General features: G+C 51.3%; 1 protein-coding gene across 3 annotated transcripts in view; it reads left to right on the top strand.

Annotated features, from left to right (window-relative positions):
• Positions 1-15,153, top strand: part of DUS2 (dihydrouridine synthase 2) — a 53,224-nt gene extending 38,071 nt beyond the window's left edge. For 2 of the 3 annotated variants that reach the window (XM_023210235.2, XM_023210236.1), the window contains exons 8-16: positions 1,927-1,992; positions 2,178-2,248; positions 5,606-5,692; positions 6,409-6,577; positions 9,782-9,903; positions 11,103-11,252; positions 12,375-12,462; positions 14,298-14,371; positions 14,596-15,153. In XM_023210235.2, coding sequence (XP_023066003.1) covers positions 1,927-1,992; positions 2,178-2,248; positions 5,606-5,692; positions 6,409-6,577; positions 9,782-9,903; positions 11,103-11,252; positions 12,375-12,462; positions 14,298-14,371; positions 14,596-14,833 — 1,065 coding nt within the window. In that variant the 3' untranslated portion in view covers positions 14,834-15,153. Of the gene's footprint in view, positions 1-1,926; positions 1,993-2,177; positions 2,249-5,605; positions 5,693-6,408; positions 6,578-8,414; positions 8,528-9,781; positions 9,904-11,102; positions 11,253-12,374; positions 12,463-14,297; positions 14,372-14,595 lie in introns of all 3 variants that reach the window. The other variant, XR_002731253.1, reaches the window with a different exon arrangement.
• The last annotated feature ends 733 nt before the right edge of the window (positions 15,154-15,886 follow it).

The raw sequence follows: 15,886 nt of genomic DNA on the forward strand, positions 1-15,886 counted from the left end.
ACGGAAATACTGAAGAAAGTACTGAGAGCGACTTGGATAGAATACAGCAAAAGGAAGTTCTACAAGACAGAGAATTGGATCAGACCAGCTGGTGTTGCTTAAATCACCAAATGTCAGAGGATTCTAAGTGAGCATTTGTAATGGAAACTTTCGGAGATGTTGCTTTGAGCATGAAGGATGGGACTAGAATGAGAATTTTTATTGTATTTCTTGATGAACCTGTCAGACCCCAACTTAAAAGGTCAGTGCCTGTTTAAGGCCTGCCAGGGTGACCCTAAGACCTCAGGCCCAGTCTGCCTCCTGGGGCAGCACCTAGGGACTGTTCATTCCTGCCAGTCCCTGGCAGTTGGGCCAGCAGGTCCTGTCTTGCTCATGAACTGTCCACCTGTCTGTCAGTCCATCCAGCCTCTTGGTTGGATGTCTTCTGGCATGGCCTGCTTCATTCAGCCTGTCCCTGAAAGGCCTCCACTACTGGTTTTTGCAACCTGGCTCTCTGCTGCCCCCGCCTGTCTAGAGTCAAGACTGGCAGCAGCCACCTAGATATCCCCCTGCTCTGCTAGACAGGGATACAGTTCTTGAAAGAGGGTTCTTGGGTTCATCTTTCCTCCAGCTTGCCTGGCCTGAAATTTCTGATAAGGGAAGAAGATAGCAATGACACAGACATGCAGTGTCATCTACACTTCTCTATCTCTGATTCTTCTGTGGTCTGGTCTTGCTACCTCCCTGTCACTTTCCTGCATGACGTCTTGATCTTTCTTTGAAATCTTTTGCAATTGCTATGTGATAAGCACTTTTAAATATGTTGAGTACATTGTCTTTTCCTTTGCCAGTTTAGGGGAGTATATCTGACTCCCCTAAAGAGGAATGCAGGCCCTTAAGAGCCTTCCTGTTCCCTCACCCTGCAAGTCCTGGAACAACACTCAGGGAACATTCTCTTCACCCAGGAAAGAAGCTGTTCCCCCCCCCCCCCCCCCCCCCCCCCCCCCCCCGTTTTTTTTAATAGCAACAGGGATGGGCTAGGTGCAGTGACGCAAGCCTGTAATCCCAGGACTTTGGGAGGCTGAAGCAGGTGGATTGCTTGAGCTCAGTAGTTTGAGACCAGCTGGCCAACGTGGTGGTCCCAGCTACTATGGAGGCTGAGGTGGGAGGATTGCTTGAGCTGGGGAGGCAGAGGTTGCAGTAAGCCAAGATTGCACCACTGCACACTAGCTTGGGAAACAGAGCGAGACCCTGTCTCAAAACCAAACAAACAAACAAACAGAAAGAGAACAGGGTCTTGCTGTGTTGCCCAGCGTGGTCTCAAACTCCTGGCTTCAAGCAGTCTTCCCACTTCAGCCTCTCAAAGTGTTGGGATTACAGGCATGAACCACCACACCCAGTTAGCTATGTGTTCTTTTTTTCTTACTTATTATTATTATTATTTTTTTTAGCCATGTGTTAACCAAGGCTAGGCCTCAGAATGAAACTGAGGATGGGGTGGAGTGTGTTGGGCAGAGCCTTTTGAAAACACACATTCCTAAGCCCTGCCCTTAGAGACTGATTCAGGAAATAACAGTGTGGAATTCAAGAGTTTGTATTTCTTCAGTTCTCCAGATAATTCTGGTATTTGTCCTGGCAAAGGCTCAGTGAGTCGCACACAGGTGTGCATGCATACCCGTTCACTCATTCATTCAGCATATTTGACAAATATGTATATACCACTAGGTGCTAGGCAGGCGCTGGGGCTCTAGTGTAGAACAAAAAGGCAGGTCCCTTGCCTCGTGGAGCTTATTTGTGTATGTGTGTAACAGACACATGCATGCATTCACACATACATAAACTGTTCATGCCACCAGAATGCACAGCCTGTAGCGGAGTTGATTAGTTCAGGCAGTGTGGTGGTTTGTTCTAGAAAACATAGGTGCTCTTGTGTTTTCCTCTCTGCAGATCCTCAGCACTCTTGTTAGAGGGACACGCAGACCTGTGACTTGCAAGATTCGCATCCTGCCATCGGTAAGAATGGTGTGTTACATTTGAAGGTCCATTCTCTCTGGTGGTGTTGGATTTAGGTTTGTGAATGATTCTTGAGCTGCTAAATTAGGCTTGGAGGAGAGAGAGTGGAGCTGAGCCTACTTTAGGAGCCAGGAGCTGCTCCTTCTGGGGCTTCAGTAACCATCCTATGTGGTCCTCTTCCTCAGCTAGAAGATACTCTGAGCCTTGTGAAGCGGATAGAGAGGACTGGCATTGCTGCCATCGCAGTTCATGGGAGGTGAGTGGTCACATTTCTAGTGACTGACTGGCAGGGAGGTCCTAACCCATATTAGCGATTCTTCCTTAATTGATCTGTCATCCCAAGTGACAGCCAATTTCTCTTCTACATATTCAGCCTATATCTGCCTAGCTCTTTGATATCCTATGAGTCTTGAGGGAAGGCAGACCCTGAATGGGCTTGCATTTGCCTTTGTTTCATTTATGGAGCACCTATTGAGGGGAGGTACTGAGGTTTAGAGACACAGAGAGACTAAGAAAGGAGAAACGCCTCTACCATCAGGATGTGTAAATGCTAGAGATTGAGTGACTTGCTCAAAATCATACCATGCAGCCAGTTCGTGGTGGAATTCTAACCCTCATGAGAAAATCTCATTTATTTCCTTCCTTCCCTCCTTCCTTCCTTCCTTCCCTCCCTCCTTCCCTCCTTCTCTCTTTCCTTCCTCTCCTTCCTCCCCTCCCATCTCCTCCCCTCCTTGCTCCCCTCTCCTCTCCCCTCTTCTCCTCTTCTTCTCTCTCTTTGCCATTCTGTCACCCAGGCTGGAGTGCAATAGCACAGTCTTAGCTCACTGTAATCTCCATCTCCCAGGTTCAAGTGATTCTCCTGCCTTAGCCTCCTGAGTAGCTAAGATTACAGGCATGCTCCACCATGCCCAGCTAATTTTTATATTTTTTAGTAGAGACAGGGTTTCACCACACTGGCCAGGCTGGTTTCGAACTCCTGATCTCAGGTGATCCGTCCACCTTGGCCTCCCAAAGTGCTGTGATTACAGGCATGAGCCTCCAGGCCCAGCCTTATTTTCTTTCTATTATATTGAGCAATGACTTCTCCCTCGAATAATCCCAGACAGATTGCTTTGTTTATTTGTTTTTCATTGTTGTTGTTTTTTGAGACAGTCTTGTTCTGTTACCCAGGCTGGAGTGAAGTGGCACAATTATAGCTCACTGCAGCCTCAAACTCCTGGGCTCAAGTGATCCTCCCGTCTCAGCCTCCTGAGTGGCTGAAACTATAGGCACATGTCACCATACCTGGCTAATTTTTTATTTTTTTGTTGTGACGGGATCTCCTTATGTTGCCCAGGCTGGTCTCAAACTCCTGGGCTTAAGTGATCCTCCTGCCTTAGCCCCTCAAAGTGCGGGGATTACAGGCGTGAACCACCACAACTGGCCTATTCTTTTAAAGTCTCTGCCTCTCTTGTCTGCATTTGTTGGACTGCCAGCTGTCACAATGACCAAACAATCCTTCTAGCTGTAGCTAATGTACTCTTTGCTGAGAGCTGAGGTTCTGAAGGCCACCCTTGGCTTACAGTCACACTTGTTTTCTGTGTCCAGGATGTGCTTTTGTACAGCATCTCAGGTCAGTAGACCTGGGCCAGGGGGACCTCTCTTCTCTGAGTGATGTTCCTTTGGGCTTGGGGTCTTATAGGAAGAGTTCAAGTTGTTGATTGTGCTCTTACAACATTTTCAGAGAAGAGAACCCAGAACTCCCATCATACAAAGCAGAGCAAAGCAGAGTTGCTTGGGTTGAAGCCAGGACAGAGAAGTACACACTTGTACACATATGCTCCTTCCCAAGGCAGCAGGCTTTGGATTCAGACTCCCTGGTTTGAGATCTCGGCTCTGCTGCTTGATAACTGTATATCCTTGGGAAATCACTTAACCTTTCTGAGCACAACATTCCTTGTTTAGAAATTAAGATAATTTCAACTTTATAGGGTTGTCCCAAGGCTTTTATGAGATTGTGAATGTAAATCCTTGGCACAGTGCGTGGCATGTAGTATTCTTTCTCTTTTTCTTTTGAGACGGAGTCTTGCTCTGTTGCCTAGGCTGGAGTACAGTGGCACGATCTCAGCTCACTGCAACCTTCGCCTCCAGGATTCAAGCAATTCTCCTGCCTCAGCCTCTTGAGTAGCTGGGATTACAGGTACCTGCCATCATGCCTGGGTGTTTTTTTTTTTTTTTTTTTAATTTTTAGTAGAGATGGGGTTTCACCATGTTGGCCAGGCTGGTCTCAAACTCCTGACCTCAAGTGATCCACCCACCTTGGCCTCCCAAAGTGCAGGGATTACAGGCGTGAGCCACTGTGCCCAGCCAGTATTCTCTTAATAAAGGAAGCTATTATTTTTTACTAGTAGTTGGGAACACTCAGAAGACAGATTTGGGTGAGTTTGAAGAAGCCCTTTCTGACCATCAAAGTTGTTAAGATGGGCTAAAAGTGACTACTGGAGATATCGGGAGACAGAGGTAGAGGCTAGGTTGACAAGGCCCTCTGAGGCCTGTGGCCCTTGACCCTTTTGTTGAAGAAAAGTAGAGCAGAGGGGCCCAGGCGTGGTGGCTAATGCCTAGAATCCCAGTACTTTAGGAGGCCAAGGCAGGTGGATCACAGGAGGTCAGGAGTTCAAGACCAGCCTGACCAACATGGTGAAACCCCGTTTCTACTAAAAAATACACAAAATTAGCCAGGTATGGTAGCTCATGCCTGTAATCCCAGCTACTTGGGAGGCTGAGGCAGAAGAATTGCCTGAACTCAGGAGGTGGAGGTTGCATTGAGCTGAGGTTGCACCGTTGCACTCCAACCTGGGCAACAAGAGCAAAATCACCATCTCAAAAAAAAAAAAAAAAAAAAAAAGAACAAGAGTATAGCAGAAGGGACATACTCAGACAAGAGCTGGACAAGGGCTATCTGGTCGACAGTCTTCTCTGCTTTGTCTCTGAGCACAGCTCAGGTCAGGCCTCACATGAGCAGCCCTAAAACTCATGCACAAGAACTTGCAGCTGACCTTGGAAGGAGGGGCCCCAGGTTGTGGTCCTGCCTCCCTTGTGCTGTGGTGTGACAACCATGGTCCGTGGCCTGCCCTGGGTGCAGGGCCTACCCTGTGTCAGGTGCCTTTCCCTAGGATCAGCTCTGCAACTTGGCTTTGGCATTGGCAGCTGTGTGGGAGTGGCCAGTCTGAGCAGCAGCAGCTGTTCCCAGTCCCTTGGAGAGGGCAGGACTGGGACAGTAGGGGCAGCACTCTTAAGGCCCTGTCCCTCACCTCTGGCAGAGGCAAAGGGAAGGTAGGGAAAAGCAACATGACCTTGGGAGCTGGTCCACCCACCTCGCCCCCCTGCAGCCAGGCTTCACCTGCAGGCCTCCAAGAGCTGGACTCAGCATGGATCTGTGCTGCCCCTGCCCCTCACAGTTCTTCTTCAGAGGGCAGGGAGAGCCATCCCCTGCCACCTGTCCTTGATGGCCACATGGCCACCTGACCTTCCTGAGGTTCAGTGGGGAGGACAGTAAGGTTTGGCTGAGGTAATCCTTTGAGTGGTGACGTGGCTTTTGGTGCTCAGCCCTCAGCCCCATCTTTCTATCTCCAAGGAAGCGGGAGGAGCAACCTCAGCATCCTGTCAGCTGTGAAGTCATCAAAGCCATTGCTGATACCCTCTCCATTCCTGTCATAGCCAAGTAAGCCTCCTTTCTTCATCATGTACTCTGTGTCCCACAGAGCTAAGGGCTGGGTGGTAGCCAGGCCCAGCCTTCCCTAGAGTGAAAAGTTTTAGGGGTGGCTTGGAAAGGGCAGGGCTTTCCACAAGACCCCAGACCCTGTTCCGTCTGCTGCCACCTGAGACCCTCCCCTCTGCATGCCTGTCTCTGGACTGAGGCTGCCGCCTGACTCCTGATGAAATGTATGGAGACAGAGCAGGGGGTCCTTGGAGCAGCAGGCTGCAGGGAGGGGAAAGTATGACCTAAGTGGGCCTCCTTCCCTCCTCTCGTGATCACCAGGGTGTCTATTCCTCTTGCCAGGGTTTTGACTTAGCCCTCAGTGAACATGTAAGTGGCCCATTCAGCTTGGGGGTTTTCCTGTCATCCCAGTAGCCCAGTTATGGACCCATGTCTCCAGATGTGGGCTGGCTGTAGCCACTGTTTTAGATTAGGGGCAAGGAAAGTAAATTTCCTGGATTACCTATTAAGTGCCAGGCACTTTACATGTATTATCTTGGTTAGTGCTCCTAACTTCATAAGGGGATATGGATTCTAATATCCACTTTACTGAAGCTATGATAGCTGAAGGGACTTGGCCAAATTCACATTGTTAATCAGTGGCAGATCTGAAAGCTGACTTTTTCTGAAAATGCTGATAGGTTCCATGATACACCCCTAACCCTCCGATTGCTTTTTAGCGGAGGATCTCATGACCACATCCAACAGTATTCGGACATAGAGGACTTTCGACAAGCCACGGCAGCCTCTTCTGTGATGGTGGCCCGAGCAGCCATGTGGAACCCATCTATATTCCTCAAGGAGGGTCTGCGGCCCCTGGAGGAGGTCATGCAGAAATACATCAGATATGTACGTCTCTGTACTTTTTTGAAACAAGCATTTCTGTCTGCCACACTCCTGCAGAGAGCACTTTGTGTGAGCCCCCAGCTGCCAGCAGTGCTTGCTGTTTCTTTCCTTTTCTTTTTAGCTCATGTAGTGTAGCTGCACTAGCTCACTGCTGTATTGGGTCTCCCAGCTGCAGTGCTAAGAGAGGATGCTGGGGGGCATGCCCCTACCATCTCCTAAAGCTTCCAGAGGTTTGCAGGTCATAGCAAGGACCTTCTAGATCCAGGATGCTGTTGGAGCCCCAAACACATGACATATATCTTTCTTTTTCTCACACGCTGCACATACAGAGGCATATGCACATGGACTGTGGGTTCTACATCATCAAAGGCATATGTGCCTCTAGGTTGGCTCAGGAGCAGCCACAGCCAAGAGGAGCAATTGAGAAATTTCTCACCTGATTTGAGTCATTAGTCAAAATCACTTCTAAAACTTTTCTATTGCTGATTCCAGAATGCTTTAACCATAACCCTCTACTTAGGGAATAGCCTTTTTTTTTTTTTTTTTTGAGATGGGGATCTCGCTCTGTTGCGCAGGTGTGAGCATAGTGGCGTAATCATGACTCACTGCAGTCTTGACCTCCTGGGCTCAAGTGATCCTCCTGCCTCAGCCTCCCAAGTAGCTGGGACTATAAGCATGTGCCACCACACTCAGCTAATTTTTTATTTTTTAAATAGAGATGAGGTCTCCCTATGTTGCCCAGGCTGGAATGGCCTTTTCTAAACCAGTTTCTTCTCATTGAGAGGTTGATGGTAGTGCCAAAGGCATATCCCTATAAAAGAAAATGAAGAGTTCACTTGCCTTATCTCTTTGGCACAACCCTGGAACTCTGCGGGACTCCGATCAGCTGCATGTGTCTATAGGGAGAGACAGTGAGTGGTCCTCAAATTCTTCAGTGAATTGGGTCTGAGCAGAGGGTTCAGTCCTTGCCCAGAGCAGAGTTCCATCCTCCTCTTCAGTTCTAGGGTTCATACGTGCCTCGGAGTGCCTGCGGCTGCCATGGTATGTGAGTGTTTCCATGGCTGTGCAAGCTGGGATGGTAAGATGCCCTGAGGTCTGTGTCCAGAGTGGGGCAGCCTTTGTCCTTTTTCCTGTTCAATGATGTGGCCCTCACCCCCTGGTTCTGGTGTCCTGCTGGGCAAGTTGGTGACCACCAGCTCTCTAATGGTCTGGGATAGCTCCATGGCAAGGGAGGGCTTGCCCCAGCCCACGTCAGCTGTCCAGCTTTTTGGCCAGCTGGCAAGTCTGTGGCCAAGAAGACGTGCTGAACAGTGCTGAGCTTGCTCACTGGGTGAAAGGTGATGTTATCATTCCTGCTGAGCCATCCCTTGGCAGCTCCTCAAGAGGGTGTGCTATCACAGAGAAAGGGAGCAGCTTTCAAGCATAGGCAGGGCTGCTTCTGGTACAGCCAGGTGCCTTCTTTCCAGACAAGCTGAATCAAGGACTTGCCGCTAGCCAGGGCTCCCCAACTTACTTTCCACTTTGTCGCGGGCGTGCCGTGGCACTTTCCCAGGCACTGAAGTCATAGGCCCAGGTGGAGTTACTAGAGTAGCATAGGAGGTGGGGGATGGGAGGGTGTCCTGGAGGGCTGGGGAAGGCCACCTTCACCCACTACTGCTCTCCTGCCCTGCCCCCAGCCAGCCGGCTTCCACTGGGTATCCCTGGCAGTCATCTTGCCTCCCTGAGCCTTCATTTCATAGTCTGTGGAGTGATGGTAACAGTTGTACCTCACACTTGGATAGATAAATGTAGTGATGAGTAACACATGTGAACTAAATGATGCTGTGTTTTACCCATGTAGGGGGAAGTTAGAGGCTATTCAAGATGTGGGAAGGGAAGGTGCCCATTCTGGTTAGAAGGAATAGAAGAACTTCAACCCCTTTCCCAGCACTGGACCTGCCATGCCAGAATTTGGTGTGTTTCCCCTTCTTGCCCTGGAAGATACTTGGCAGTAGGTCCTCTGTGGTGGCTGAAGCAGGAAGGGGCTCCCGCACTTCAAGACCTCAGTCAGGCTGTCCAGGAGAGTGTGTTTCTGACCGTGGGCCTTGGCTATGACCCTTAAGCTTTGTATCACTAGCTGGAGGAGTAGATGACCAAGGTTGAAGTGGCTTTTTAATTTATTTTTATTTTTTATTTTTATTTTAGATAGGGTCTCACTCTTGCCCAGACTGGAGTGCAGTGGCATGATCATAGCTCACTATAGCCACAACTCCTGGGTGCAAGCAGTTCTCTTGCTTTAGCCTCCCTAGTAGTTATGGCTACAGGTATGTGCCAACATGCCTGGCTAGTTTTCTTTTTCTTTTTTTTTTTTTGAGACGGAGTTTTGCTGTTGTCACCCAGGCTGGAGTGCAATGGCACTATATTGGCTCACTGCAACCTCCGCCTCCAGGGTTCAAACCATTCTCCTGCCTCAGCCTCCTGAGTAGCTGGGATTACACGTGCCCACCACCACGCCCGGCTAATTTTGTATTTTTAGTAGAGATGGGGTTTCTCCATGTTGGTCTGGCTGGTCTCAAACTCCCAACCTCAGGTGATCCACCTGCCTTGGCCTCCCAATGTGCTGTGATTACAGGCGTGAGCCACTGTGCCCAGCCGATAATTTTCTTTCCTTCTTTTTTTTTTTTTTTGAGACGGAGTCTCGCTCTGTCGCCCAGGCTGGAGTGCAGTGGCCGTATCTCAGCCCACTGCAAGCTCCGCCTCCCGGGTTTGCGCCATTCTCCTGCCTCAGCCTCCTGAGTAGCTGGGACTACAGGCGCCCGCCACCTGGCCTGGCTAGTTTTTTTTTTTTTTGTATTTTTATTAGTAGAGACGGGGTTTCACCGTGTTAGGATGGTCTTGATCTCCTGACCTCGTGATCTGCCTGTCTCGGCCTCCCAAAGTGCTGGGATTACAGGCTTGAGCCACCGCGCCTGGCCAATTTTCTTTTTTTAATTTTTGTAGAGTTGAGTCTTACGTTGCCCAGGCTGTTCTTCAACTCCCAGCCTCAAGCAATCTTCCTACAGATGCGAGCCACTGCTCCTGGCCAGTGGTGGTGGTTCTTATGGGGGTCACATTGCCTTGCTGCACATACATCTCTAGTGCCTTCTTGGAGCCCCTTTCCCTGCCATTAGAACATAGCCCAGGCCTTAGAGCCTGCCTGGGCATCAGGCGAGTCATTTCTTCTCTCAGGCGGTGCAGTATGACAACCACTACACCAACACCAAGTACTGCTTGTGCCAGATGCTACGAGAACAGCTGGAGTCGCCCCAGGGAAGGTTGCTCCATGCTGCCCAGTCTTCCCGGGAAATTTGGTAAGAGGCACAATAAGATGTCCATCTGTCCTTATACACATTGCCCAAGTTTGACTTTGAGCCCTAAGCTGACTCCACTAGGGGACCAGGGACACAGCTTCTGGATGTAGATATAGAGGAGTGGAGTGATGGTATAGCTTTGCCTCCCAGGAGGGGATTCTTTGAAAGCTTTGAAATGTCCCATCCCTGGACGGATTAGCAGAGCTCTGGGAACTAGGGTACTAGGAGGATAGAGGAATGCAAAGGAAGGGGGTTTCCCATAAATGGGATGGTCACAGGGCAGGCCACCAGGAACCAGTGTTCAGGAGAATTGGGCTGTAGCATGGAGTCTCTCCCTTGAGCCTGCACTCACACCCATCACCCGGCAGTTTGAGAGACCACCTGTTGATTCTCTAGATCAGGCGCAGCTCTAGCTCAGATGGTTGACAGCTGAGGCCCTTCACAAGCTGGCCTAGCCACTGCCCCCACAGCTCCCTGTCTACCTGTCTGCTTCCAGACCTCCACACCTGTGCTTGTAATGGGTCCTTTGCCTGGAAGGCTCGCTCCCTCTCACATGAGCTATCTGTAGCCTCCGTCTTTTATAGATGCCTTTCTGAACCACTTTTGCCATTGGGGATCTATCTTCATTTGAGTCTTCCGGCCCTCAAGATGTTTCCTAGAAGGGAAAAACCCTTGCCAGAGCCCTCCTCCCACCCTTCGCTTGTGGCCAAGGTTCAGTCCCTACCCCACATAACTCTGTAGCTCTGGGTGGTGCCTCAGTGTCAGCTGAGACCCATGTATAACTGCCTGTGGCTGGGCGAGAAGTGGGGAACCACTTAGTGGTCAGGCCTCTGTCTCCTCCTCCCATGGGCCCATGTGCTTGATCAGCATTGGTCAACTCAGTCATGGCTGACTGGGGACACTATCTGTGTGCTCCCCCTCGGGAGAGAGGCTGCAGGTCGTGGGGCTGACCTTTACAACTTTTGCCAACCAGTCCAACCTCCCGCCAGTGTTCACACTTGGGTTCACATTCACTGTCCATCTTCCAGTCCAGGGTAATCCCAGGGCTAGGCAGGAGGCACATTCTGATGGCCAGGCCCCGGTGGTGTTTTGTTGTATGTGGTAGAGGAGTTTCTCAGTGGTGGGGCCCTGGGGTCCTGCAGTACCCTGGATGCTGGCTCCACTAAAGTGTTTGCCCTGGTCTGCTTCTTCCTCTTTAGTGAGGCTTTTGGCCTTGGTGCCTTCTATGAGGAGACCACACAGGAGCTGGATGCCCAGCGGGCTAAGCTGTCAGCCAGGACTTCAGAGGAGACAGGGGAGCCAGCTGAAGATACCTCTGGTGTCATTAAGATGGCTGTCAAGTTTGACCGGTAGGTCTCCAGCTTGGCCTCAGCTTGGGCTGGGGCCACCACCCTTGGGGTCCCAATGGGCCAGCAAATTGGCTGCTGTATGTGCTTAATGTCAAACGTAGGGGCCACAGGTCTTCTTGGTTTGGAAACGTGTTCTAAATTTTCAGCATCCCATAGAAGGTGCTTTCAGGGAAGATAGTTCCTGAAAGGCTGTCCCAAGGGTGACTGAACTCTACTTTTTCCCTGACTCACTGCCTCCCACAACTCAGGGCAGGGGGGACTTGTCTCCTGTTCCTGAAAGTCTGTGCTTTTCCAAGGCCCTGAGAAGCTGGCTGCTTGCATGGAGCTCCTCAAACAAGAGTAGGACCCTAGCCCTCATTTGGCTCTGCAGCCCTGCACACACCCAGTGCCCCTTACCACCCCTGTGGTGCCCTCTCAAGCTGCTTACGCCTCAGATTGTGACTCAGCTTTGAATGGTGCCCTCCTCTGGGATCTGAGCCTTTCTCCAGTCCCCACGACCAGACAGGAGCCAGTGTTGTCTGGCAGAGGGGTGGAGGGGGGAGCGGTGGGGCGATAGCTGTTGGGCAGTCAGATGCCAGGGAGAGTTCCAGTTGGGAAGTTGGAATATGACCCCTCCCACCCTGTCACCGTGTCACCCTGTCACAGGCTGACTCTGAAACCAGATTCCATGTGTCCATGGCTGCAGCAGATGATCTTGACACTTGGCAGGCGTAATCAGGGTGGATGCAGAGCTAGATCCCCGAGACCATTGTCTGACCACCTCCATTGCTCACCTCCACCCACTCCCTACTGACCTTGTCTTGAGTGGCAAGCTTCCTTCTTGGATATTGAAGATTGTTTTTCCAGGCTGGACCTCAGAGTACTGGGAGTTCATTCCCCCTTCCCCTACAATTTCCTGAGCATGCCAAAATTCATCTTCCCTTTAGGGAGAACCCAGGTCCAAGCTGCTGGTGGGACAGGAATGGGAGCCCAGGGGAGCACGCACAGAAGCCTTAAGGCAGCAGCTCGGTGTCTCAGTTCCTCTCATTTCTGCAGCTCCTGTCAGGAGCTGAGTAATGCCCTGGCTGAGGGAGGGAGTGGTGATGGTGGGCGAGCCCCAACTGCTTCCCTTCCTTTCCCCAGGAGAGCATACCCAGCCCAGATCACCCCCAAGATGTGCCTACTAGAGTGGTGCCGGAGGGAGAAGTTGGCACAGCCTGTGTATGAAACGGTGAGTTCCTGGCTGTGGCCTGCCCTGCAGCCAGCCACGGCACTCCCATGGTTTACACCCTCAACTCTAGACTGCCAGGTTGGAGCCTGGCCTTGCTCTCTGTAGGCATGGAGAAGCTGCTGGTGGCCAGGTCAGTTGCTGATAGCCCCTCCCCTCTTACAGTGGCCTGTACAGTGGCCTGTTGTCCACTGTACAGGCCTGTTGTACTCTTACAGTGGCCTGTTGTCCAATTCAGCCAGACATCTCTCTTTTTTTTTTTGGAAACAGAGTCTAATCTGTTTTTTTTTTTTTTTTTTTTTTTAGGGGTCTTGGCTGGGTGCTGTGGCTCACGCCTGTAATCCCAGCACTTTGGGAGGCTGAGACAGGTGGATCATGAGGTCAGGAGTTCAAGACCAGCCTGGCTAAGATGGTGAAGCCCTGTCTCTCCTAAAAATACAAAAAAAATAGCTGGGCGTGGTGGTGGGTGCCTGTAATCCCAGCTACTTGGGAGGCTGAGGCAGAGAACTGCTTAAACCTGGGAGGCGGAGGTTGCAGTTAGCTGAGATTATGCTACTGCACTCCAGCCTGGGCAGCAGAGCGAGTCTGTGTCGAAAAAAAGAAACGGGGTCTTGCTTTGTTGCCCAGGCAGGCTGGTCTCAAACTGCTATGTTCAAGTGGTCCTCCCTCCTCAGCCTCCCAAAGTGCTGGGATTATGTCATGAGCCTTTTAAAAAATTTTTTATTTAATTATTATTATTATTCTTTCTATTTAATTATTTTTTTTGAGACAGAGTCTCACTCTGTTTTATTTTTGGAGACAGAGTCTCACTCTGTTGCCTAGGCTGGTGTGCAGTGGCATGATCTTGGCTCACTGCAACCTCCACATCCAGGTTCAAGCGATTCTCCTGCCTCAGCCCCCTGAGTAGCTGGGATTACAGGTGCGCACCACCACGCCTGGCTAACTTTTTTGTATTTTTAGTAGAGACGGGGTTTCGCCATGTTGACCAGTTTGACCAGGCTGGTCTTGAACTTCTGACCTCAGATGATCCGCCCACCTCAGCCTCCCAAAGTGCTAGGATTACAGGCGTGAGCCACAGCGCCTGGCCCAGACATGTTTTTGGATCAGGCCTCAGCCAATGGGGCACAGAATTGGGCCCCAGATGTTGTGCCCCTGGGGTGGAAACCGTGAGGTAGGCTTGCTTCACATCCTTTGGTCCTTGCGGCCATGCCTTCCTTAGGCTGTTCTGCCTCATCTGGACTGGTCTTCCGGCCTTGAGGCTTATACCTTCTGGGGGTTGTGTCTGTGTCCCCACCCCCAGCACAGTGACTTTTCCAAAACAAATCTAACTTCTGTCTCCTCAAGTCAGAAGCTCCCCAGTGTCTGAAGGATCAAGCCAGCACCTCAGCATAGAACCTGAGACCCTTCCACATGCCTCGCTCTTTGCAGTTTCATCCCTGCAGCCCTTTGCTCCAGCCAGTCACCTGGTCCCTCTTCCAGGTGTGCCTTCTCTGCTCCTAGCTTGTCCCTTCTCACCCTTTTGGCATCTGGTGACTCCTCATTTTGGGGACCTGGCCTATCCAGATGTCAGCACGAGGCTCCGTAGCCATGTGCGGCTAAAGGCTCTGCTGGGCTTTGCTTAGGTCCATGACAGCTCCAGACACTTGAGGTCATTGTGTATTTGTGCATCTGCCTTTCTCTACTGGGCACTTTTGCTTGGGAGGAGCATGTGATACAGGCAGCCTTCGTTTGACTTAGGTTGGAAATACTTCCTTTTATCTGCCTTTGATTTGACCCCAGCAGGTTGGCCTACAGGGCTCATTTCTCTGGCCATGTGTTTCCTTTTCTCTTTGTACCAGGTTCAACGCCCTCTAGATCGCCTGTTCTCCTCCATTGTCACCGTTGCTGAACAAAAGTATCAATCTACCTTGTGGTAAGTTTCCTCATCATAGGAGAGGAGGCTTGGGGTGGGGAGGAGAGTGGGCATTCTGCCCATGCATCCAGCATTATCCTAGGTCCTAGGAGGGTTGGGTAGATGGTGTATGTGGGCAGTGGCATCCCTTACTCAGTTTTGTCAGAATCTGCCAAGGGTGTGTAGAGTCAGGCCTCACAGCCCTGCACCCTGCCCACCCACCTTATTGCCCTCTGTCTGCCCAGGGACAAGTCCAAGAAACTGGCGGAGCAGGCTGCAGCCATCGTCTGTCTGCGGAGCCAGGGCCTCCCTGAGGGTCGGCTGGGTGAGGAGAGCCCTTCCTTGCACAAGCGAAAGAGGGAGGCTCCTGACCAAGACCCTGGGGGCCCCAGAGCTCAGGAGCTAGCACAACCTGGGGAGCTGTGCAAGAAGCCCTTTGTGGCCTTAGGAAGTAGTGAAGAGAGCCCCCTGGAAGGCTGGTGACTACTCTTCCTGCCCTAGTCACCCCCTCCATGGGCCTGGTGCTAAGGTGGCTGTGGATGCCACAGCATGAACCAGATGCTGGTCTTGCCTGGCAGGAGTTAGATGTCCTGGCATGGGCCATCAGCCTAAAGCATGGACCAGGGGCCGCCCAAGGGTGGATCCTGGCCCCTTTGGTGGATCTGAGTGACAGGGTCAAGTTCTCTTTGAAAACAGGAGCTTTTCAGCTGGTACCTCCCCAACCTGACATTGGTACTGTGCAATAAAGACACCCCCTACCCTCACCCATGGCTGGCTGCTTTAGCCTTGGGCATCTTCATAAATGGGCTTGTGTCCTAGCATGATTATTCTACTCCCACCCTCTGTGCAGAGCTAGAGATTCCCAAAGTGGATCCCCTGCCCATCTCTGTGGTTCTGGTAGAGGTGGGGAATGGGGTATCACTGGACTTGGGCCAAGTTAGGAAGGCCCAAGAAGCCCATTTTACTGATGGTACACGTGCCGCGCTGGACATCAATTGTCTGTTCTGATGAGAGGTGATATGGAATCTGGAAGAAGGACTAGGGTAACTGGTACCCCAGTAAGGGACTAGTCCAGTGGGGTGGGGACTGTTGGTCTGATCCCCGGAGTCTCCTTCAAGCCTGACAGCTGCCTGGAGCCTCAGACCTGATGAGGTGCCTGCTCTGGGCAGTAGGGCACTGGAGGCGGCTGATGACAGCAATTTGGGGCCCTTATGTTTGGCAGATCACACCACACAGTCCCTCCCGTCCCCCGCCTTCCTCATCCCACTTGGGGCGGAAGGAAGTGGCATATTCTCTTTAATTTCCTCCTGGCAGTGAGAAGCAAACAAACAGCTACCGCATCTCATGGGGCCTCCCCCGCTTACTGGGAGGGGCGTTCTGACCAAAGGTCCCTGCCCTGTCCTGCCCCCGCTTCCTCAGCTGTAAACATGCTGCTTCTCCTCCCTTTTTCCAGGCTCTTTTGGGGTGGTAGGGAGGGGAGGATTCCCTTCTGGGTCAAAGCTGTATTTCCTACATCTCCCCTGTGTCAGAGCCTCA

Source organism: Piliocolobus tephrosceles, chromosome 17, assembly GCF_002776525.5.
Source record: "Piliocolobus tephrosceles isolate RC106 chromosome 17, ASM277652v3, whole genome shotgun sequence".
NCBI lineage: Eukaryota > Metazoa > Chordata > Mammalia > Primates > Cercopithecidae > Piliocolobus > Piliocolobus tephrosceles.